Source organism: Festucalex cinctus, chromosome 11, assembly GCF_051991245.1.
Source record: "Festucalex cinctus isolate MCC-2025b chromosome 11, RoL_Fcin_1.0, whole genome shotgun sequence".
NCBI classification, from domain to species: Eukaryota; Metazoa; Chordata; class Actinopteri; order Syngnathiformes; family Syngnathidae; genus Festucalex; species Festucalex cinctus.
In genome coordinates, this window is record NC_135421.1 from 22079883 (window position 1) to 22103214 (window position 23332).

Here is a 23332-nt window from a genome sequence, read left to right on the forward strand (position 1 = left end):
AAGGAACTTTAAATTAACTCAAAATTAACACTAATTATCCATCCATCCATTTTCTTGACCGTGTATTCCTCACAAGGGTCGCGGGGGGTGCTGGAGCCTATCTCAGCTGGCTTTGGACAGTAGGCGGGGGACACCCTGGACTGGTTGCCAGCCAATCGTAGACACAATAATTATGACACCCCTAAAAAAAAAATAAAAAAAAAAATAAATAAATACTATTACTTTCAACGAAACATAATACCAATCATGAAAAGTGAATCATTATGGCGCAGTAGAGCTGGCCCAGGCAGCAGTCAGAAGCTAATCAGCCATGAAAGTAGGTGAGCACTCTCGCCTGTTCCCCATGGGGTGAGAAATGATCAGAAGTCCGAGAAGGTCATGTCATTGGTCTTTTTGTCAATACTCCACTCAAATCAAGTCTCAGCGGGAGAGTGAGAGTGCTGGAGGAACAGCGGTGACACGATGACAAACAAAAGCGTGTGATGGGTTCGGAAAGCTGTCATGTCATCACAGGTAATTGATAACAGGGATTTTCTTTCGGGTAATAGACGTATTTGTTTACAGTATGTATTGACAGCTTTGTCATTATTCAATACATCCTTATTTAACAACGATGTCAATAACAGTCGGGAAATCTAATCGTATCCACGAGTAATGCTGAGCATATCATAAATTAAAGCTTCAAAATCAGTAATCAGAGTTCATTTATGGTCGAGTGTCTACTTCTAATAATTAGGCATCTGATATGGAGGAAATAAATCTGTACGATTTCTCAAGACACCATTTTATATCTGGCCCAAGGGGAAATCGGTGGTGCTGTGATTAAAGATCCAAAATGTATTTATTTATTTTTTTTCGTCTACGTGTGACATGGAAGCATAGTTCCGTTTCATTTCACCGCACCTGAATATTCAACACTTGATACAGTCTTGAAGGGTGACATTGCGTCGTGATGATAGAAGACATGGTTACAATAGAAGAGAACTGTGAAAAATGAAAACACAGCTTCCAAAGAGGATGATGGATGCAGGTGGACGCATTCCATCTTTAAAGAGCTCTCCGATTGCTAAGAGGGTCGGGAAAGCAACACGCGATCCGGCTCGATCATTAAGCGCTTCATCTTCGGGCTTTATTGGATGAAGAGTGACAGCGACACCCTGATCAATCAATCCTTATGTAATCTTCTCAGGCCAAGCCTGCCGAGCGTTCATCATTTTCCAACCGTTCACTCATACGCCGCCACAAGACAAACACATGACACCTTTGTCCTCTGGATGTCAACGTTAATCCACCCGATGATTGTCACAAACATAATTCAGATAAGCCAAAAGAAATATAGAGCACAGTAATCCATTATCACCTTAATGCAGCACATTCTTTTTATTTTCTTTTTGACACCTGCATTATGGTTTCCTTGTTGAATTGCGTTCAGTCGCTTTGTAAGCTCCCTGCACATTTTCCTCTCTCGTTGCTTGCCTCGCTAGATCAATGGCACAGCGTGGGATTAGGTTTTTAATTGCACTGTCCTGAAGGGCGGGGGTTGCTTTAATGAGGCCGAATCCCGTTTTCTTCCTGACCTTTGAGGCTCTGCCCTACAGGTGTCCATCCTCTGACTTAAAAGGGATATATGGGCTAGGAGGGCTTCCCTCTAGAGGTGCCCGACCTCAGCAAGTTCCTCTGCAGAGCTTGACATTTTAACCCGAATAAGGTAAAAGAAGTGGAATGTGACGCAAATGGCCAACTCAATCACCTGGCCGGAATCCAATTGAACAATCAAAACAAAAAGATCAGAGTTATGTCGATGTCCCAAAAAGTCTCAAAGTAGGTTTTAAAAGTGCGAATAGGTTTCAAAGTAGGGCTAGAAAGTAGGGTAGGGTTTTAACTCATTCACTCCCAGCCATTTTCACTGAAGCAATCCCCTTCGCTATGCTAATTTACTGGATTTTGACTGATTTTGCGAGGTCCGCAGAATATTCTATTGCCATAAAAACATGAAACCTACCAAAAGAAAGATTAGTCTCTTCTTCATCATGAAAAAAACAGTATATTGGTATCAGTTTCCGTTTTGAAGCGATTAGCATTAGAATATAGCTAAGTTTCATCGATATTCACATTCCTGATGAAAGCATTGGCAAAAAGAGCTTGTTGCAACATGGCCCTGGCGAATCTCTTGTACTCTGCTGCCACCTGCTGGCCGTTTTCCTTATTTAAAAACGTGTTTATACGTTTTTGGGTTTGAATGAGTTAATTAGGGTAAGGTTTTAAATGATGTTTCTTAGTGGGGTTGAAAAATGGAGTACTGTTTCAAAGTAGGCTTTAGAAGTAAGATTACGGGTTCAAAGTAGGGTTAGGGCTTCAACATAGTGTTGATTTTGTTAACGAAAACGAAATAAAAATATTTTCGTCAACACACATTTTTCCCCAAACGAAAACTAGACTAGAGTAAAACCCTCATTAATAAACAATAACTGGGACTAAATCAGTATGCATTTTCGGCGACTAATAAAGATGAGACAAAAATTTAGCTCACTTAAAAAATGGATTCAAATCTATGGACATCTTAGTTAATGAACAAAGGAGACGAAAATTACGATTTTGTAAAATCTGGTTTCTGCAAATCTGTCACTCACACACAGTGACACACCCCCTTCCAAAGGTTTCAGTATAAGGTTACAGTTTCAAAGTAGTGTTTCAATGTAGGGTTAGGGTTTTAACATAGGGTTAAAAAGTAGGATAGGGTTTCAAAGTAAAAGCAGGATTAGGGTCTCAAAGTAAGGCTTCGAAGTAGGATTTAGATACAGGGGTGGGTAAATTCTGTCCTCGAGGGCCGGGCCTGAGTTTCAGAATAGGGCATTCACCACCATAATACTGAACCCAAAACCCCGCTTTTAAAACATATTTTGAAACCCTAATCCTACTTAAACCAGACTTTGAAACCCCAATCCTACTTCTGTACCAGGGGTGAGCAAACTCGGGTCCTCGAGGGCCAGAGTCCTGCAGGTTTTGGAGGTTCCCCTCTGGCCTCTTCCAACAAAAGCTGATTCTAATCAACAGGATCGTTATCAGTGTTCTGCAGAGCTTGCTGATGAACTAATTATATATCAGCTGTGTTGGAAAAGGGAAACCTTCAAAACCTGCAGGACTCCGGCCCTTGAGGATGGAGTTTGCCCACCCTTGGTTCAGTAGCATTAGGGTTTCAAACTACGGTTTAAAAGCAGGGTTTTGGTTCATTATGGGGGTGAATGTCAGGTTTGGTTGAGATTACAGCTGTGATTTTGAAACCCTAACCCTGCATTCATGCCCTATTTTGAAACTCGAGCCTTACTGGTAAATCCTATTTCTAAGCCCTAACCCTCAACCAGCTCCAACTTTTAACAAACCCGCTGCTTCCCTGACCCTAATCCTAACCCGACACCTCCAAAGATCACAAGTTCTGACAGAATTGGAGTTGTTTATAAGCTTGAGGATATTTAATAATCTATCCTCCACTCATGCAGGCTGTGACGCTCCTGCCTAGCGGTGCCCTTTTCGCAATATCCCTGCTCTATCCTAGAGGAAAGGGCAGCAAGAAGCATTTGCCCCTTACGCGCTGCAGTTTCAAAATGCCCACAGCTTTTTAGTCCGACTACGTTGACATTTACGCATGCTGGGACTGGCAAAATGAAAGCGCATGGAGATAAGTACAGACTTGGTTGGCTCAATGTCAAATCAAGTCTTGTACAATTCAAGATAATATTTTAAAAGAAAAAAAACTTCAGGTTGATTGCAGGGTAAAAAAAAAAAAATGTATTTCAGACTGAAATGTCACAACACATTGCTCTTCTTATTGAATCTTTCAATGTGGTTTCACTCTTCATTGATCCACCATGTAGCATTGATGACAGTTAAGTTTGTGTGAAAAAAAAACAAAAAAAAACAGCTGTATTAATTCCCCCCAAATAACAGCTAAAGAAACCCCCATTGGCACAAAATGCAGATAGCTAGCTTGCAAGATGTACAACATACTTGGGAATGAACACTGTACACAGAGTGACCTCTGAGGCAACACTGACAACGCATGTGTGTCCATTCAAACCACATTAATATTGAGTGGAATTATTTGGGAAGCAGCATTTTTTTTTTTTTTGCTAAGTATTCAAAAGTACATATCTTGGAAGAGTTTTTGCCCCATTTCAATGTAGGCTTCCTTCTCCTGCGCAGACATCTGCTCCACCAGCTCCGGCCTCTGGCTCACTTCCCCGTAAGAGAACGGCCGGCCTCCCACCATCACGGTCGGCTCATCTCCCACCTCCTCAAAGTCGTCGTCGTCCTCCTCCTCTTCCTCCTTCGCAAGCCGCCGAGGAGCGGCGGCAGCGGCGTGAGGGGGCGGAGCGGAGGGCGCCTCTTCATCCGATTCGCTGGTGTCGCTCTCCGAGTCGCTGGCGTTGGCCGCCGAGGAGGACGCCAGGCCCCTGGCGGCGGCGTTGTCTCCGCCTCCGCCGGGCCGCGCCCCGGCTCGCTTCTCGTGGATGAGCAGGGCCCGCATCACCTCCTCGTTTTCGTCGGACTGGCCGGCTCCGGGGTGACTTGCTCCGTCCTGGATCCCGGTTGCAAGGTCTCCCCCTGGAAGAATAGTTAAAGATTGTTCAAAGTTTCAGCTCATCCAGACGATTAACCAAGCCTATGAATATTTCAAATCATGCAATTATGATTCAAATTGAAAAGAAATCTGGCCCTGCTTGATTACTGCATGCCCTTGGCTGTTGAACGTCAATAGCTAGAATAGCTCATTGAAGGGCACTGACAGAAAGAGATAACCTGCTTTGACCACAGATGGGCTGCCATGGCAACTAAAAGAAAAAAAATACGATTTTTTATTTCTTTATTATTTTTTTTTAGGTGATTGTGGAAATGTCAAAGGGGCACAGCGGATTCAGTTTAACATTCGATCATTTGAGATGAGTAAAACGAATACACTGTAGAGTGTTAAGGACCTGGCCCAGCCGCAAATAATGAAAATTATTTATAACTGTCCATAGATGCCAAAAAGCACTACTTTTAGATTATACCAGAAGATGACCCGTCTAATTGAAGCTTCCCACTTCAACATACTTCTCTAGATACCACTAGATGGCGCCAAAGGAATACTTTTATATTTGACAGGCACGAAAAATAGCTAACTCGTAATGAATCAGCTAATATAACTTTGTAGATAGCAGATCACAATCATGCAGGGTATATAGTGTACATCGGAGTCACCAACATGAGTAGTCAATATTAATTAATTGCTAATAAAATCATAATAACTGGAGCCTAACCGATATGGATTTTTTTTTGATTATTTTTTTTTTGCCGTAGGGACGCTCGATCATAAAGAAAATCACGATTAATTTGGTAACAATTGAAATCACGATTAAGAAAATCATTTGTTTTTTGGTAGAAAACAAGAAAATGTTTAAAGGGATACTTCACTTATTTAGCCCATTATAGCAATAAAAAGTGAATATTTTGTCTATAATTAATTTGATACTTTTATTATTTTTCACGTACAATTAGTACCTTTAAAAGCACATTTTGCAACTTAAAAAACAAACAAAAAACAAACAAAAAAAACTTCCTGTCGACTGAAAATGACATCACAAGGGCTCCGATAACCAATCACAGCTCACCTGTTTGGTCATGTGACATTCACAAGCTGAGCTGTGATGGGTTACCGGAGCCCTTGTGATGTCATTTTCAGTCGACAGAAAGTTGCAAAACGGTTTTTAAAACAACATTTTTTAGTCATTTCAAAATAAAATAAAAATAAAAAAAAAAGTGCAAATTTATAAATTAAAAAAACTCAAAAAACAACTATGCCAATTTTGTAATTGTGCAGCGTAATAATTTAAATTGTAATTGAATTTCGATTAATTTCACAACCCTACGATGCAGATTTCAATATTTGGCAGAATAAAATTTTGATGGCTGATTAATTTTTGAAAATCTTATAACCCATTTGGTTGACCAATCTTTTGCTTATTCCTTTTGTGAAAGGATGTTTAAAAGTGGTTAAGTTTGTCTTATGTTGTAATGTGCCAATATGTCAAATAAATAAATACATTTGAAAATGTCAAAAATTTAGAAAAAGATTGTTTGCCATTTCAAAATGGGTAATATCGGGCAATTTAATGGGTTGGGCCCTCATAATACTATACTAATATTAAAAAGTAATTTGACCAAATGTGTTATTTCAGAAGTGTGCATCAAAATGGTAGTAAAAAGTACGGTAAGTAAGTATAGGTGGTTTTAAAAAAAAAAAACCCATCTCTGACGAATAAGAAAAAGCGCACTTACGGTTCTTGATCATCTCCGTCTCACTGTAAGCACCCTGCACCGTGCTCTGGGTCAACCAGACGGGCCTGTCCTTGGATGCTGCGCCCTCACTCGCTTGCTTTTGTTGGTCATCCTGATCCTCCATATTGATAACAACATTCTGGGTGTAAAGGTCAGCATAGGTGGAACCCTTGTTTGACCAGACTTCCCGGTGTGGCCCACTTGCAGCGTTTGCAGCAGCCGCATTGCGTTCCCGGCTAAAAAATAAATAAAAAAGATCCACGTTATTGGCTTTTTGCTGCTACTCTGAGTGAAGTCAATCCTGACTTGAGGCGGCAGATGCTGACCTCTGCTTGAGGGCCGGGATCTCCGTGGGCTCGGGCTCCAGCAGATCGTGAGACAAGTTGACGTCCTCGGTCTCACGTAGCAGCACATATATGGGCTCGATCTGTTCGTTAAATCGTGCCACCAGCGTCCTGGCGTCGGGACACACCGACTCATCCTCTTCGACCTCCGTCTGACAGAATGTGCAACGGAATGTACCTGCGTGAAAGGGTCGTCCAGGTAAATAGCGACTGTTGACTACAAACCTGCAGCCCCGAAAAGTACATTTCTTATAGAGCTGCGCAATTAATCCAAATGCAATTACAATTTCAATTATTACACTCCACAACTACAAAATCAGCATAACCGTAAAACAAAGAATATTAATAATTTTTGAGTTATTTAAATGTATACATTTGCACTTTTTTTAAATTTTAAAAGAACAAATTTAATAAACTGTTTAAAGGAACTTGCATAATTAGTGTTTCAAAGAGTTTCATATGTCTTATTACTTTTTTTCTTCTTCTTCTTATTATTATTATTATTATTATTATTATTATTTTATTACTGCACAGTGCATATGCTGCACTCCAACTTCAAGTTTTTGCCAACATAAATAAATAAATGTATTTTATTATAAATTCTGTTTGGTCCAAAAGGAACTTACATAATTATCGTGTTTCTATTTATTTTTTTAATTAGTCCTAAAATCTTTAAATCTGTAAACATTTTGTTTTGTACGAAAACATAAATGATCATCCCACTGCACAATGCACAAGCTGCACTCCAACTTCAAGTTTTTACCAACATAAATAAATAAATAAATAAATAAATAAATAAATAAATAAATAAATAAATAAAATTACGGTATACATTGTTTGGTCCAAAAGGAAACTTACATAATTATAGTGTTTCTGTTTTGTTCTTAATATTTTTAAATGCTTAAAGATTTTCTTGTTTTGTACCAAAAAATAAATAATCATGATTTTAATCATTGCCAAAATAATCATTGTTTTTTTCCCCCATAATCCAGCAGCCATAATTTCCTGTCTGTACCGTTCCATTTTTGACTCCTGTAATATTGATACTTACCAATACTTGCGTAAAAGTATTTAAAGGGTCGAACGAAACAAAGTGCAGTCTGCTGATTGGTACGGAATAAGCACAAACTGTGCCTCCTCTCAAAGCATTCCTTTGTGTAATTAACCACATGCCAAGATGAACTGCTAGATGCCCTCCGTTGCTGTGCTATGCCGCTGTCCTCTTATTAGCGAGTTACACTGTGTTGCACTGCTATGAAGTACAGGCAAAATGAACCCATTTCAAATCCATTTGAAAAACATTCCCGTTTTAATGACACTGCAGACTGTTCCCCCCCCCCTCAAAAGGTAAGCACACTGTCGTTTATTCCACTGTGCATCTCTTTTCCTCAAGGGGGGATGCCATGATGGCTGCAGCGTGCGGCTGAGGGGTTTGGGACCTTGTGTACACATCCTCTGTTTCCTGGCAGAGGCCATCTGCTTCCCGTGCTGGTTTCACTGTCAATAATGGGAACTGTTCCAGCATCAGCACAAGCCCAGTGTCTACTTTGGGTGTTGTTTGTGTAAAACACACCCGCAAAAGCCATCGCGACCGTTTTACATGAGCGAATGTCTGACTTTCAGTCAGTGAAAAGTAGACTTCAACCACACATGTGATACAATAAATGTGTAATTCAAAGAAGCAATATGTTTATTTAAGACTTGGAGACCTTTCGATCAACGTTGTCTTGCTTGACATCAAACAATGAATACATCTACAATAAAGTAGCTTATGCATAATTATCAAGTTATGGTTTAACTTTTCCCAATTCGATTTTTCCAAATTCGATTCACTTCAGTTCAATCCGATTAATTATGGAACATCAATTCTTCTTAAATGTCAAGGACACGATAAAAATTCAACAAATATTAAATTTTGCAGAGGAGTAACTGCTCAAACGATTTAGTTTATTAATGAGAGTAACACGTGTTATGATCAGTGGAGTGTTACACAAACAATGACATCAGCAAGGATGAGATGAAAATATTTTCCTAATTCTAATTTAATAATCATAAATATAAACTAGAATATTCTAAATTGTCTTAAAGTGCAATAAGTCAGATTTCAAAAATTGAAGAAAATACTTTTAAATTCATGTAAACAGTAAATTTCAAGAAAACAGTAAGATAGAAAAAAAACAGCCTTTAAAATTCTAGTTTCTTAAGAATTTATGGGGAAAAATAGATATTTAAATAATGGATTCATGGTTTGATGAATCGATTTGATTATTCAATTTTTTAAACCCAGCCCTAGTTTTAATAGACCCCAACGTAGTGACACCGCAGTTGAGTAAGTCACTGTCGTTAATTACAGACAGACCGGTGTCACATTACCTCACCAGTCCAGGCACAATGACAAATTGAAATTGAAAAAAAACTTAGCCACTCTTGCTACTTGGGGTACAAAACACCTGTAATTTCTACTTATCCATAAACAAAACTTACATTTTTTCATATTTTTTCCTCCCGAAAAGGATGAGATCCAAAATGAACATCATGCTAGAGCACTTGAAATGAGCACTTGCTTCCTTAGGAGGGCCTCCACTGGCCAAAAAATAGAATGCATTTGATTATCACCACAGTAAAATGTAATGTATATAGAAAACTAATTGCTGCCATGAAAGTCATTTACATTACTCCAGCTGTGTGTGTCTTATTATATGCAGATTCAGATTTCTGTGATCATGTTGAGCTGATTGAAATTGCAGTATTGATCAGATTGTACCCGAATAGCCGGTCAAAGAAGCGTAAAGAAAATGCACCCGATAATCAAATCGGGGTACAAAGTCACACATTTTGATGTCATTTCCTGTATGGTCTGTTTCAGGCAACTAGTGCTGGAGAAAACTACCGGTATATAAATATAGCCACACCATACCAACTTGTGGAGAGGAAACAATTACATATCTGAACAGCCATTCTTATAATAAAATAAATAATTCTTTGTGGAAATTAGTTGTTTTTTTTTTTTGTTTTTTTTGTAACATAGGGAAATAAATGATAGTTTACCTGTCATGGGGTCAAACAGCTGATTGGCTTCCAGATCAGTGAAAGTGGAGAAGCAGCAGGGACATCGGAATGAGGCTCGGTTGGTGGAATCGCGTTCATCAGTCTCTATACGCCGTCTCATGTGATCCAGTTTGTACTTGACCACATTCACAAGGACCCTGTTATGACAGATTGGAGCATTGTTAACATGCAGTAAAGTCTTAATGGATTTTTGAGGAAGCAGAATCACAACTCCACTCCTATGTTACTACATGTCGTAACGTATCACCTGTAATTGATGAAATAGTAATTGTGTCGAGTCGTCTTGCCATCCGGAGCGGTCTCCACTCTCATCCGACACTTGACAAACTTGTCAGCTTTCAGTGTGTTGAGTACGGAGCGCAGTTGTTTGCGGTCAAACTTGAGCAGCTCCAGCATGTCCTCCTCGCGCACGCACGGGTTGCGGATGAGCACATCCAGGGCCAAGGCGTGCTCCACCCCGTAGAAACCCCTCACCACCATCTTGGCGAGACGCTTCAATGCAGCGGGAACCTCAGTCAAGAGTTCTGGTTCGATCATCTTGTGCTGTGGGGGGGAGGTGGAACAAATTATTAGAGACAGAGATCATCTTTCTATTCAAAATTTGTTACGTACATGTCAATGCCATGTGTTGTTTTTTGTTCTTGGTTTTCTTTTTATTGAAGAAACCTCTATCCTTATGTGTCCTAATTAGTATTAATCTACATACACAATCTGTATTGTCCACTATGAGGAGCTTTTAATTAATTAATTAATTAATTAATTTAAAAATAAAATAAAATAAATCAATGCAATAAAGAGGTGATTGTTTTTTCCCCCCATTTGTTACAAAAAACAACAACACTTTCTGTCTTTTACATAGCCACACAATTTAGGTAGTTTACATCCAAACGTCAAGGGAAATTAAACGATATTAAAAGATAGCAGCTAAATAGAAACACTGCTGATTTTGTTCTTTCTCCAAGTGTTCAATTTACCTGCTTCTCCGTTATACTCTGAAGGGACACAAAATCTGTCCTCCGCCTTCCTCCTCACTTCATAAAAAAACACATCTTCCGAATAAAACATACGAATCATTAAGTTTTTTAGGTTTGACGCCGGCGAGGTATGCTAGCATGCTCCCATTCCTAGTTTGAGCAGCTACTCCGGAAATATACCGCAAAGTCGGAACAAAACGATGTGTGCAAATTCCAATTGGCTGACGCGAGCATGTTTAGCCAATGAGAATGTATGATGTTGAGACGAATGATTCGTAAATGACCAATCGCATTAAAGTACATTAAACATGGGCGGGTCTTATGATGTTTTCTTCCGGGACGCTACAGTCAGCTATGAGTGTCAGATCATGGCTTCTCTTGATAGAGTAAAGGTGTTAGTTTTAGGTGATTCCGGTAAGTATGCCCTTTTTTTCTTTATTTTATTTTACTTTTTTTTAGCAACGTAGTATTCAAGGCAATGTATTTATATAATTTATAATGCTTGTATGTTTACATGCAAGGTAAAAAGTGACGCTGTAGAATAGTAATAACGTTCTAAACCTCGGAATTGCAGAAATATATTTCATTATTTCCATGAATAATGTGGACGTTCTAACTTGAATAATGATACAAACTACAATTTTGTCTCCATATTTGTTTTATTATTTTCCAAGCAGGCGTTATTAATCCCATTCAAATACTCAGTGTTATATACTGTTGTCTGTCCACAGGTGTAGGAAAGTCCTCCTTAGTACATCTTTTGTGTCAGAACCAAGTTTTAGGAAATCCGTCATGGACTGTTGGATGCTCGGTAGATGTACGGGTAAGCTGACCTTTAATTGAGAAGAAAACAAATAATATGCTGCTGATTTTTGTTACCATCCATTTTGCATTTGAACAATTAGATAAAATGCCCCGTGAATTTTGCAACACAGGTCCAAGACTATAAAGAAGGAACCCCGGAGGAGAAGACATACTACATTGAACTATGGGACGTCGGCGGCTCGGTCGGCAGTGCCAGCAGTATCAAAAGCACCAGAGCTGTCTTTTACAATTCAGTTAATGGTACGGTTGCACCCATTACACTACAATATTTGTAGAACACGTAGAGCCGTGGATTGTCTTTGGTAGTTTAACCTCTCTTCTCATTTCAGGAATTATTTTGGTGCACGATCTGACGAATAAGAAATCCTCTCAGAATCTCTATCGCTGGTCGCTGGAAGCTTTAAACAAAGATTCATCTCCAACGGGGGTGATTGTCTCAAACGGGTATGCTTTTTTTCCCCCCACCAGTGATTCAGAACATTAAAAAAAAAGGATGAGAAACATTGGTTTAGTGTTGAAGTGAAGTGATCCTGTATTTTTTTTTTCTTGCAGTGACTATGACCGTGAACAGTTTGCAGAGAACCCAGTGCCGTTGCTGCTCATCGGCACCAAGTTTGACCAGATTCCCGAGAACAAACGCAGTGAAGTTCTCACACGGACGGCCTTTCTGTCAGAAGACTTCAACGCGGAGGAGATTAATCTTGTAAGTCAATGTTTTTTTTTTTTTGTTTTTTTTTTCAACTGCTTTTAGATCTGCAATAGCTTACATAATAACAACTCAACAGCTCTGGTGACCTGTCGTGGTTGTCTATGCCAACTATCCAATGTGTTTATACCTGCTATTTTTAGCATATGCCGCGGGACACTGAAAAATGTGACGGCGGCCGCAAATGGCCCCCGGGCCGTAGTTTGGTCACCACTGATCTCGATCTACCATCTCCAAATGTTTGTGTGTGAAAAGTGTGCTTTGTTTCTCCAGGACTGCACCAATCTGAGATACTTGGCTGCAGGCACGTCCAATGCAGTGAAGCTTAGCAGATTCTTTGACAAGGTGAGATGGACAAAAACACATTTATCATTAAATCGCTCCCTATTGGTCATCTAAACTAGAGCATAAAGTGAACTACTTTAACTGTAACTTACTTTTGAGGCGTTGTTTTTTTTTTTTTAACTTTGAAAAGGCATCTCTTCTGTAGAAGGTGACCACTAGGGGGTGCAAATTCCCCATATAAACATAAATTTTTGACATGGCATGCATTATAAAAATATAACTTTCAGATAGCATTTTTTTTTAACAGTAATGACGTCCTGTGGCATACTGCACATGTCAGAAACCAACACTGCATTTGTGATGTAATAAACAAAATAAATACTGTATCTCCACACAGGTGATTGAAAAAAGATATTTCACAAGAGATCCAAGTCAGGTGAGTTGTGCTTTGAAAGCCCTTTTTTCTGCTTGTAAAATAAAACAAAAATAAAAAAATCTCAATTCTTGAAGTTTAAAAGCGTATTATGTGTTCCTGCAGATGACGGGCTTCACGGACCGAAAGCGCTTCAACTTCAAGAGTTTGCATTATGACTGACAATGCGGTTTGTTGTCAGACTTTCCACAAACCTCTCTCTTTCCACCGCTCTCAACATATTTTCACTTTCATTTATTCTTTGTACAACTACTTTTACACGATAACCAATCATTTTAATTCATTTCTACATGTAAACCTGTCAAACGTGCACACTGTCTTGTGATGAAAATGCTAAAAATAAATAAATAATTGAAAATGTGTCTTCCTGTATGTATGCTCAATAAACCCCATTGACAAAATCAAACCAGTGTTTTTTTTTTTTTTTTTTTTTTAATGTCGAAAAGCACAATTGTCCCTAAATGGAACATATTTTAAATATTGAAAATCATTCTGAATGTATACAAGTAAACATAATCCTGGCAATTTTAAAACATTTTTGTTTGGAAATGACATGAATGAATGAAAATGGATGGATGGGCTTCTTGCATTATTTTACCAAATTGAAGAGGCTGAATTTGACCAGTGTATGAATAATTTGGGGATTCACTATAAATTTAGAACTTCATCAACGACTATAGATCCATTTATTAATTTTCAGGCTATTCAAACATTTTTAAAAGAACTGTAGTTCATAATTTGATATAGAAAACTATTATTCATTATGGAATGAACCAGTAAAAAACAAAACAAAAATGCATGGAATGCTTTTAACTCACTTTTTATTTTTTATTTTTTTTATTTTCTTGGTAGGAGTCCAAATTTCATCACACTAGTAATAACATAATAGCTGATTATAATTATTTATTTTTTGGCCAAAAGTCAAATTTTTGCAGGAAATGACTCTCCATAGTCCAATGCAATGTTGCAAAAAATCTCAATAAGACAAATGATGAGTCAGGCATGTTATAAGCGTGGCAATCTGTTGGATGCGGTTTTCGGAACAATAATAATCTATTTTAGGCCACACAATGCATATTATTTATCTTGATTTGCATATATGTTAAAAAAACAACAACAAAAAAACAACTAAGAGCCGTTATGTCGACATGCCATCTAGTAAGCGTTTCACAAGTAAACAAATATTGCAATGCGCTCATGCCGCAACCTTCCCCCGCATCACTTCCTGAATCCAGTGGACGAAGGGGTGGACTTTAGTGAAGACATGCGGATACCTGCGATCACTGCAGTCGTCTCGATAAAGGAAGGCCGTTATTCCTTGAAGCTTGGTATTGCAGATTAATGGTCCTCCAGAATCCCCCTTGGAAACGGATGACAAATATTATCATGGTTTATGTGACTAAACTTTGTGGTAATTTATGATAAGATGTCTGCATTACCCAACAAACCCCTCCCTTCTTATCAGGCCTGGTGCATATCATGTGATCCGACTGAAAGTAATGTTGCCAAATGTTTTTGCACTCAAAGTCGGATTCTGTCTTCTCAGTGGTCTCCTTCAGTACATCTGAAGTTGGACCCCCCTTACTTCCTCCTACAATTTGGCCCCAGCCAGCTGCAGTGCATCTCGTATTTTTGGCCGGGAGTTTCCCATTCTTGGGCAGTCCGATCACTTTGACATACCTGTTGAGCTTTGCGTCACGTTCCAACTGTAAGAGAACAAAGTATGACAGTTGGTAAGGTTATTGTATGTTGTCATTGTACGGCACAATCGCAGAACTGCAACATCTTGTAAGCTGCAGGTTTTCTTCGCGCTTTCACCCCCAGCTTCTTTGCATTTGAATGCTCAGACTGGTGGTTCTCATTTTTTTTTTTTTTTTTTTTTTTTTACACCATGTGCAACATGTTTAAACAAACATAAGACTTATTATTTTACCTTAAGTAGCATAATGTCTTTGCTGTAGTTTCCATCGAATTTTTTACGAGGATAAAATTCGGCCACCTTGATCCGTTGCTGGCTTTTCTCCTGCTTGCTGATGTTGTGTGCCCCGAGTATGACTGTCATTGTCTTATTGCTGACAATCAAAGGAACAAGCAAACGTTTCTAATCAGAATGTTGTTTTCTGTTTGTGGTCTCTGTGTAGTGTTTTAATGATGATGAATGAATGTGAGCTCAAAAATGCCTGGATGGGGGAGACATTTTAGAACTGGTACAAGTATACAAACTCACTGGCAGTGGGCCGCAGTCAGAACAAAATCCTTACGAATTAGTATCCCGCCACATACATGGGCTCCGTGGACGTGCAGTGATGCCATGTAGGGTTTGGAATGAGGCTTTACAACCTTACCGCCTACGATGCTGCTCCCAGTTGCCTCTGATGTGAAGAAAGAGAATAAAATTTGATAGGCAGGTTCCATTTTTTCCCCTTAATATTTGTACTTCATAAAAATGAACATGTAGAGACTGAAAATTCAATTTACCTGCAAACCAGGAAATCTGCTGAAGGACAAATATGGCGCAATAAACATGCATCATGACTGATGTGCAGGTGAAACACTGACTGATTGAACTCATTTCGAAAGATAGACCCCCTTTAGTCATAAACAACCCCCATATAGGAAGTTAATGGGAGGTGCAGAGGGTTAGATTACACCTTTCTTTTTTTTTCCTCGCTATTGCACTGTAAAATTTAACTCATATTAATTGTCTACAAGTTGTTTACCAATCCATTCGTTTTCCAAGAATCTATGCCTCATTAAAATGCTAGAAAGTACATTTTAATGTGAATGTTTATTTTATTTTTAATATTTAAAATGTTTAAATGTATAATGGCATTTCATGTATACCTGCATTATTGTACAATTGAACATTTTTATCTAAATGGTGTAAATGACATACACTTGACATAGATTAGATTTGTGCAGACATCTTTTTTTAGGCTATTTGACTGAGACACTTCATATTCCTTCTTTTTTTTAAATTTATTTATTGTATAACGTACAAAATAAAATCAATGATGGAAGTACTGTATTAGCTCCTATAAGAGAGTGATTTTATTTACTGTTTTATCTTTTTTCTTTCAAGTATGTTGCAGTTCAGTACGACTGCGTATTAGGGCCACATGTAAATATATGTACTTTTAGACGGGAGTAATATTCTGAGAAAGAAAACTCACAAATTTATGACAAAAAAACTTGAATATTTGCGACATTATAAAGTGACTAATTTGGGAGAAAAACTCACAAATTACCAGGAAAAAAACTTGAATATTTGCAACATTATAAAGTGGAAAATTTTCTAGAAAAAAACTTGCATTTACGAGAGAGAAAAAATAATAATAATTTAAATTTGCCACTTTATAATGTTGCAAACATTGTGAGTTCTTTCTTGGAACATTACCCCCCTCTATAAAATTTTTTTTTTTTTTAAATGTGTGGCCCAAATACACCGTAGGAACTGACAAAAGATGATTTAGCTTAGCTTTGGCATTTAGTCAAAAATAGTTACAGTACATTCTTTACAGATCATCTTAAAATTTTGTCTGCATGCACACAGGACACACACATCATTACAATCATCATAGAACTTTAACATCCACGGCAGTTTTTTTTTTTTCTTTTACTCTGATTTCCTCTTCACGGTCCTCTTTCTGCAACACTTGCGTGTGCAGAACAAGCAGCATTTGAGAGTCAGCCACAGTGCAGCGACGACCACAGTGAACAGGAAGCCAATGACGTCCAGGCTGTGGTATTGGAACCAGTTGAGATCGTGTGCAGCTACCCGCAGATGTGCGGCTCCTTTGTGTCTCATGACAAACTCGGTCCAGAAAACTGCCAGGTCCAAAGGCTCAACGGGGCGGTCCAGGTGTATCGCAGACAGTTTTAACATCTTCTCCTTGTAACTGCACAGACGCAATTACATGTTAGTTCAAAGTCAATTATTGTAATGATGAATATGTCACCTATGACCACTAAAAATGTCCCAATAGGGATGGAAAACTGCAATCACTAGTGGATTGTAGTATTTTACAATTTACGTAATCCCAAAATTTCGTTCTAAATCCCAATATTTTTGTGAATTATGCAAAATTTTCAAAGATATTATTGGTCAAGATGCTTGGTGTATAACTTCAGCAGTGTTCTTTTCTATTTTTGCCCCATGTTGACATGACAAAGTACTGTTGTGAACACATCTCTACTGTAATCATCACAATCTCTTGGCTTACTCTTAAAATCCACATCAGTGTCGCCTTACCTTTTGTTGTTGATAATATTATCCAGGGCCACCAGCAGTTTGTCGGCGCTCACGTCGTACATGTTGAGCGTCTCGGCAACGCCGCGCACCACCATGCGGTGAACGTTGCCCGGCTGGTCAGCAAACAGTGGAAACATGAGCATGGGAACGGCGTTGCAGATGCCTTCATAGACGCTATGGGTCCCTCCATGGGTGAGGAACGCTTTTGCCTTGGGGTGAGCTGAGGAACATTGGGGGGGAGGGAATCACATCATGAAGTACAATGTTAAAGAAGAGTCACAGAAGGAATTAACTTCATAGTTGTGTAAAATACTTGAGAAAAGAAAAAAGATTCATCAATAAAATGTAATAAAAAAAATACTTTAAAAATAATTATTTTCAATTGTATTCAAATACTCTCTATTACTTGTTATATCTGACTTGTAAAATAAAATAAGGATTCAGCCATACGAACTCCTGCCACTCTCATTTCTCCCAGAGCCGTTTTGATAAGAGTTTATCCATTCCAACTCGCTTTCATCATGGTAACAAGATGGCGTCCATATGTCATGTGACCTGCAGTTGAGCAATCACAGCATGGTACTCTATGCGGTGTAGCGTAGTCAACTGCAGGTCACATGACATATGGATGCCATCTTGTTACCCTGATGAAACGAGTGGGCCAAAATCTGACGGTGTCGGTGTCAGATGCGTGTAGATGCCGTCACGCTACAGGTTTGTCCAGGAATTGTCCCTTTACAAATGTTCAAAATAGAAAAAAAAATATGGACTAAAATTGTAAAAACATAAATAAAGCTAAAAATATAAGAACATGATACTTTAAGAGTGAAAAAATAAATAAATAAAGATTGAAGCCCCTTCACGCTTGCCGGTGACGTCAGTACAGCAGCGCTAACGAAGTTAGCTTTGGTTTGGTTTCTTTTTTAGCTGTTCACAAATCACAATAACAAAAAACAGGCTTAATGATAATAGAAACACATTAATAATCTGCACTGGCAATATTTGTCACATCTGAGACAATTATTTTGTGTATTTATTATTTAGTCAATCTATTTTATTATTTATGTAGTATATTTTGCGTTGGTATTCTTAGGTTTATTTACGTTTTTACAATTTCAGTCTGTACATTTTGTTATTTAAATTACATCTTTAATATTTTCTTTCCAATGTTTGTCGTCAACTGGATAATTTCCAGCCAATCCTGCAGCGGGATGTGTTCGTTCGGCGACCCGGATACGATCTGGCAGCCCGATCGCATCTTACGCCGACAACGGCTCTGATTTCTCCCGGCTTACAGCGCCCTCTGCAGGTATTTACGTTCCATAACACAACACAAGACAACACCAGTCTGCATAATTTTGACTCTAAACCGGTTTTAGAGTCAAAATTACGCAGACTTGTTGGTTGGTTGGTTGGTTGGTTGGTAAGTGTTAGTTTTAGTAAAACCAAACATACCTAAAAGATCATTCTGAGGTAGCCACTTCATCAGTTTCACATTTTTTGGCACATTCTTCAGTTCAACACCAGTGTATCTCCACAAAACCTGAAACACACATTCACTGTATGTAAAATGAGTTCATTTGGGCCATATGGCGCAGTATGTAGTGTGAAAATATCATTTCTTGTTGCCGTTACCCTCTGTGGAATCTGTCGAAAGGCCTCAATGAACTGTTGTGCTTTCTTCTCCGGCATATTGGATACCATGGAGCCCAGTGCAAAGACAATAAAGCCATGCTCCCCTGAGCCTTCCACAAACTCTTCCAAATCCTGCCAGGACCAAGCAAGGCATTATTGTCGGCACGTTGGACGGACAACAAGTGTGTTTTGCAAACAGGCACATGTATTTCAGGTTTCATATGAACTGATGAAAAGTTCCCTGCCATAGTCCAGCTGTTTACTTTTCACATAAATTGCAAGACAGCAGCCAGTAGCGGGGGAAAGGTGTTTTTTTTTCTAACAGCATTTTTATCTGATAAACATGCAAACAAGATTATAGAAGTAATCCCTTAATCCCGAATAATCCTATACATTAGGTTTCCAAACAGTTAGCTCTGATTTGATTAACTACTCAAACAGTTGTAATTAAGTGTTGTGTTTGGGCCAAGGCACGGTCAAAGAACTGTGCCACAGCTGGAGTTTTGCTAATCTAGATAAAAGGTGCATGTAATTCATACTTGTTTCATTTTTGATAAAATTCCGTAAATGTAAACTGATTATAATGACCTATTTTGATAGTTTAACCCTCCTATTAGGTTGTTTTCTCGAGAACAGCAATAATGTTCCAGGGTCAATTTGAGCCGGGCTATATTTAATGATAAAAAGCGCATCCCAATAAACATTATGAATTGCTTTTAATACAAATATTTCATTGAAAATATTTCAAATGAACCGTTTTAACGAAATGGGTCATTTTGACCCGGGATTTGTTTCGCGTTCCAACAGCGCCCTGATACTGAGCTCATGATTAACAGTTTTCAATGCAAATATGTCAAAATGAGCCATTGTTGATGAAGGCTCATTGCTCATAAATATTAGTAGCCATTAAATTAATTGAAAATTTGTGAATCATTTTATTTGATGAGAAGTTTCATAGCAATAATAACAATATATATATATGTAAAAAAAAAAAAACTACACATTTGTATCTTCAACCATAGAATGGGTCAACTTGACCTGGGCCATGTTTAATGTTACAAAAACATTCCAATAAACATTAACATTTTAGCTGAAAATGTCAAAGTGAACAATTTTAACTCATTCACTGCCATTGACGGTTATAGACGTCAAAGTCCCTTTTTAACTGGGCTGGCAGTGAATCTGTTAATTGTCTACCAAAAAACAAAAATTTTTCACTCTTAAATGGGTCAGTTTGACCCGGAATGTTTAACATTCAAAAATCAAACCAATAAACATGACGTGAAGTTGTGTAGCAATAAGTTAATTAATACATTTAAAAAATATATATGTAGGGTCAGTTTGACACGGGCTGGTATATGCTCAATATTCCATAAGCATACCGCTCCTAATTTTAATTAAAGTTTTCATTGCAAATATGTCGAAATAAACCTTTTTTTTTTTGTCTATTGCTGCTAAGTTTGATAACAAAAAGTTAACATTTGTTCTTGAACTTGAAAGTGGGTCATTTTGACCCTGTTCAAAATTTTGCGTAGAACGGCTAGTGCTTCCCTATTTCTTGCGTACAGGCAATGACAACACGACTCAAACTGCCCGTCATAGATCTACCGACGTTCTTCTGGGTTGTTATGCTACGGTTGATGTCATGTTTAGTCCTAGTTTGCAGTGGCGATGAGCGCCGCCATCTTAATCTATAGTAGCCTGTCCCGTTTATTGTCAATCACAAATCTAAAGGCTTGTAGGACATGTTAAATCCAGCACAGTTTAAAATAAATTCGAGTGTACAATTTCATGGAGCAAGTATGAGAATTTTGATTGTAAAAGTATGGAAGTGCTTTTGATTGTATTTAGGCAAGCAAAAATTGTCTTTCTGGTGCTGACTGGCCACCACTGAAGTTCTAACTAAGCCTGACCTTGTAAAGAGGAAGCATGTGCTGTAGCGTACATAAAAATGCCTTAAGTGAATCCAGATGTGACACGCTGTTGACTTTAGCGGTTGGAATACTCACTGCGGGCAGGGGCCTCTTCTTTGCGCAGTTGATCCCGCCGATGAGAACCATGTTGGGCATCAAGGGTTTGGGCCAATCGAAAACAAAGTCGTTTCTCAAAAGCCAAATAGCGCCGTGGCTCAACAGATTCATGTAGGTCATGCTTTCCTCCACGTACTCGCTGACCAGTTCATCAAACGTTGCATACATGATGCGACACAAATAGGACTCCAACACAGCCAGGAGGTTGTTTTTCACCCTCTGCGGGAAGGTCATGACATCTGTGTTGCCGGATTGGAATTTGGGAACATAAGACAAAGGAACAGGGCACTGGTTAGCCTTCAAATCTAATTCGCAGGGAAGCGAATGCAAGAAATAAACCGCCGGAATGCCAAAGATATGCGACAGGATGGAGCCGCATGGGAGGAACGGGTCCGTCAGCACCAGATCGAAGCCTTCGTCCCTCAGCTGACTCATCAAATGCTGCTGGTTGAGAAGACTTTGGCAGCCTTTCGCCTGGAATGTCGTAAAGTTCACCAAAAGCTCCACGTTGAAAAACAAGTTGTTGAACGACGGCTCGTCGACCAAGACGCTGTCCTGGAGCTGCTTAAACGATCTGTCCAGATCGGCTTTGTTGTAGGGCACTTTGTAGTACTGAGTCCTGTAGCTCTCGGTGCTATTCATCAGCAGGCCGCTCTCAGGCACCAAAACCACCACATCGTGTCCGATACGCGTCAACTCGTTGACCAAGATCTTCATGCTCAGCCAGTGACTACCATCCACGGGAATGACCAGCACCTTCCCCCCCTCGGCGGGCCCCACAAAGGAGCAACAGAGCCCGGCCAGCAGCCCCAGCGCGGAAAGCCACACCCTGGCAGTCATCGCCTCCTCTCAGTCCGAAGCAAAAAGTGACCAAAAAAAAAACAAAACAGTGGAAGACCCGAGGTGCAACTTTTTCCAGTTGAGGTGTGTGCGTGTGTGAGTGAGCATGAGGACCCGGGAGCTGTTTTATCAGGCATCTACGGCGTATGATGTAATCAAAGCAAGACACAGTGGTGTAAGATTACACCAGTTAATCATTTGCTGTCGTGCTTCTGTTTCTTTCTTTTTTTTTGCACATGCTTGCATCTTGTCACGCTCCTGCTTACACATTTACAATTGTGTCAGTACGTTCCACCTTTGTAATATTTTCCCACCGTTCAAGCATTAAGTGTGTTTTATTTGCCTCTCAGTCAGTGGGTGACTAAAGATTTGCAAGTCGCGAGGGCTTTGCTTTCGGCTTATACAACCGATTTGGGCAAACAGTGCAAAGTTTACTTTGAGCATGCCTTTACTCCCCCCACCACCAAACAACGTGGGCTTGGGGCCCGTTTGCTTTTGGCCTTATCACGCCTTTCCCCCTGCTAATGACATTTCCTTCTTTACAACTACAATCTTTACGAGGGTATTTGTTGACATTTTAAAGCGCTTCTAAAGTAACCCGAAGTTAACTGAAGTGAACCCTCATACAAAAAAAAAAAAAAAAAAACTCATACAAGAAATCTACAAGCTAAAAAGCACAGAAAGGCAACAACAAAAGATTCCTGTCAAAACACAATACCGTATATAAATACAATTATATAAGCAAATAAATTACATAAAGCATGTGTTGTAATGATTGCCTGTGTGTTACTTTTCAGTTAAATCTGTCAATGTGTGATTGAGTTTCTCAGGTGGTGAGCAAACCCCAGCAACCAAAAGTGCTGCATACTGCATAAGACTTCTATTGTTAAAACGTTATTTTCTGTTTGTTTTATAAAACACTATTTAAATCTTTACAAGCAGTACTTGTAGGTCAAAAACTAGTAGTATTAGCGAGGTCACAAAATGCCTTATTGATGACAGTGGGCATTTTGGTGCTAGCTCGTAGCTACAGGCTACGGGCTAACTACAGGCTACTAGTGACTACACATGCCTACTAGTAGGGTTTACTAGTGTTATTAGTGCAGCACAATAGTTTACTCGTAAGGTTTATTTGCATAGGGAAAAAGTAGCAATAGAAGTGAAAAAATTGTTACTAGTACTCGACATTTACTCCAGCAATTCAAGAAGTTATCTTAATTGTATTATTTTAGCTATAGTCTGTTAGCGTACTTGCTAGCTACAGCATTTTATTGCTGCTCTGAATTTGTGCTCCCTGCTTTGCACTCATTTCCCCAAAATTTCACACTACATTATAAAGAGCTCTTGTACAGGCTGGGATTGATTACAAAAATATATATATATTAAAAAATAAATGTTTTGGAATGTGTAATAAGTCTTTAAATGGTCCTGTAAATGTTAATGTAATGTTTCTTGTTGATGCTGTTTTTCATTATGGTGGTTATTTGTTCTGTTAATGAATCAGAGTTAAAACTCGGAACAAGTAACTTGGACTGATTATTAATTAGCATTTTTATACTATTTATTCAGGTTATGAAAACTATATTTTTGGCAAACTGTCAAATTGTGTCTAAAACAGACTACA

General features: G+C 38.8%; 4 protein-coding genes across 5 annotated transcripts; 1 reads left to right on the top strand and 3 right to left on the bottom strand.

Moving 5' to 3' along the window:
• Nucleotides 1-3753: 3753 nt before the first annotated feature.
• On the bottom strand, nucleotides 3754-10890 carry gtf2e1 (general transcription factor IIE, polypeptide 1, alpha). Its single transcript, XM_077537551.1, has 6 exons — nucleotides 10703-10890; nucleotides 9976-10271; nucleotides 9708-9865; nucleotides 6642-6837; nucleotides 6316-6551; nucleotides 3754-4602 (listed from the first exon to the last, which is right to left on the bottom strand). Exons 2-6 carry the CDS (start codon nucleotides 10263-10265, stop codon nucleotides 4136-4138), a joined length of 1347 nt encoding a protein of 448 aa, XP_077393677.1. The 5' UTR covers nucleotides 10266-10271; nucleotides 10703-10890; the 3' UTR covers nucleotides 3754-4135.
• A 120-nt stretch (nucleotides 10891-11010) lies between these two features.
• rabl3 (RAB, member of RAS oncogene family-like 3) lies at nucleotides 11011-13357 on the top strand. The gene is made up of 8 exons (XM_077536405.1): nucleotides 11011-11116; nucleotides 11434-11525; nucleotides 11638-11767; nucleotides 11857-11971; nucleotides 12080-12230; nucleotides 12507-12578; nucleotides 12916-12954; nucleotides 13057-13357. Exons 1-8 carry the CDS (start codon nucleotides 11011-11013, stop codon nucleotides 13111-13113), a joined length of 762 nt encoding a protein of 253 aa, XP_077392531.1. The 3' UTR covers nucleotides 13114-13357.
• Nucleotides 11375-15838, bottom strand: LOC144030261 (mast cell protease 1-like). 2 transcript variants are annotated; one of them, XM_077536404.1, is made up of 6 exons: nucleotides 15430-15838; nucleotides 15179-15323; nucleotides 14885-15023; nucleotides 14391-14657; nucleotides 14226-14311; nucleotides 11375-11535 (listed from the first exon to the last, which is right to left on the bottom strand). In XM_077536404.1, the coding sequence occupies exons 1-6, from the start codon at nucleotides 15548-15550 to the stop codon at nucleotides 11493-11495; spliced, it is 801 nt and encodes a 266-aa protein (XP_077392530.1). In that variant the 5' UTR covers nucleotides 15551-15838; the 3' UTR covers nucleotides 11375-11492. The 2 variants fall into 2 exon arrangements, with proteins under 2 accessions (XP_077392530.1, XP_077392529.1); XM_077536403.1 differs by lacking the exon at nucleotides 11375-11535 and having other exon boundaries at nucleotides 13747-14311.
• A 141-nt stretch (nucleotides 15839-15979) lies between these two features.
• On the bottom strand, nucleotides 15980-22364 carry LOC144030260 (UDP-glucuronosyltransferase-like). Its single transcript, XM_077536402.1, has 5 exons — nucleotides 20848-22364; nucleotides 18839-18970; nucleotides 18659-18746; nucleotides 17204-17423; nucleotides 15980-16850 (listed from the first exon to the last, which is right to left on the bottom strand). Exons 1-5 carry the CDS (start codon nucleotides 21706-21708, stop codon nucleotides 16568-16570), a joined length of 1584 nt encoding a protein of 527 aa, XP_077392528.1. The 5' UTR covers nucleotides 21709-22364; the 3' UTR covers nucleotides 15980-16567.
• Between the last annotated feature and the right edge of the window lie 968 nt (nucleotides 22365-23332).

Excerpts from the sequence above, each read along its gene's own strand:
- gtf2e1 (XM_077537551.1), bottom strand. The coding sequence starts at position 10,265 with ATGATCGAACCAGAACTCTTGACTGAGGTTCCCGCTGCATTGAAGCGT. Across the intron at positions 6,552-6,641 it reads ATCCCGGCCCTCAAGCAGAG|CCGGGAACGCAATGCGGCTG; the intron begins GTCAGCATCTGC and ends TTTATTTTTTAG. Across the intron at positions 4,603-6,315 it reads GACGGAGATGATCAAGAACC|GGGGAGACCTTGCAACCGGG; the intron begins GTAAGTGCGCTT and ends CTATTCTTCCAG.
- rabl3 (XM_077536405.1), top strand. The coding sequence starts at position 11,011 with ATGGGCGGGTCTTATGATGTTTTCTTCCGGGACGCTACAGTCAGCTAT. Across the intron at positions 12,231-12,506 it reads ACGCGGAGGAGATTAATCTT|GACTGCACCAATCTGAGATA; the intron begins GTAAGTCAATGT and ends TTGTTTCTCCAG. Across the intron at positions 12,579-12,915 it reads TTAGCAGATTCTTTGACAAG|GTGATTGAAAAAAGATATTT; the intron begins GTGAGATGGACA and ends ATCTCCACACAG.
- LOC144030261 (XM_077536403.1), bottom strand. The coding sequence starts at position 15,550 with ATGACTAAAGGGGGTCTATCTTTCGAAATGAGTTCAATCAGTCAGTGT. Across the intron at positions 15,324-15,429 it reads GCAGATTTCCTGGTTTGCAG|AGGCAACTGGGAGCAGCATC; the intron begins GTAAATTGAATT and ends TCTTCACATCAG. Across the intron at positions 14,312-14,390 it reads AGAAGGGAGGGGTTTGTTGG|GGGGATTCTGGAGGACCATT; the intron begins GTAATGCAGACA and ends TCCGTTTCCAAG.
- LOC144030260 (XM_077536402.1), bottom strand. The coding sequence starts at position 21,708 with ATGACTGCCAGGGTGTGGCTTTCCGCGCTGGGGCTGCTGGCCGGGCTC. Across the intron at positions 18,747-18,838 it reads TTCGACAGATTCCACAGAGG|GTTTTGTGGAGATACACTGG; the intron begins GTAACGGCAACA and ends TGTGTGTTTCAG. Across the intron at positions 16,851-17,203 it reads AATATTATCAACAACAAAAG|TTACAAGGAGAAGATGTTAA; the intron begins GTAAGGCGACAC and ends GCGTCTGTGCAG.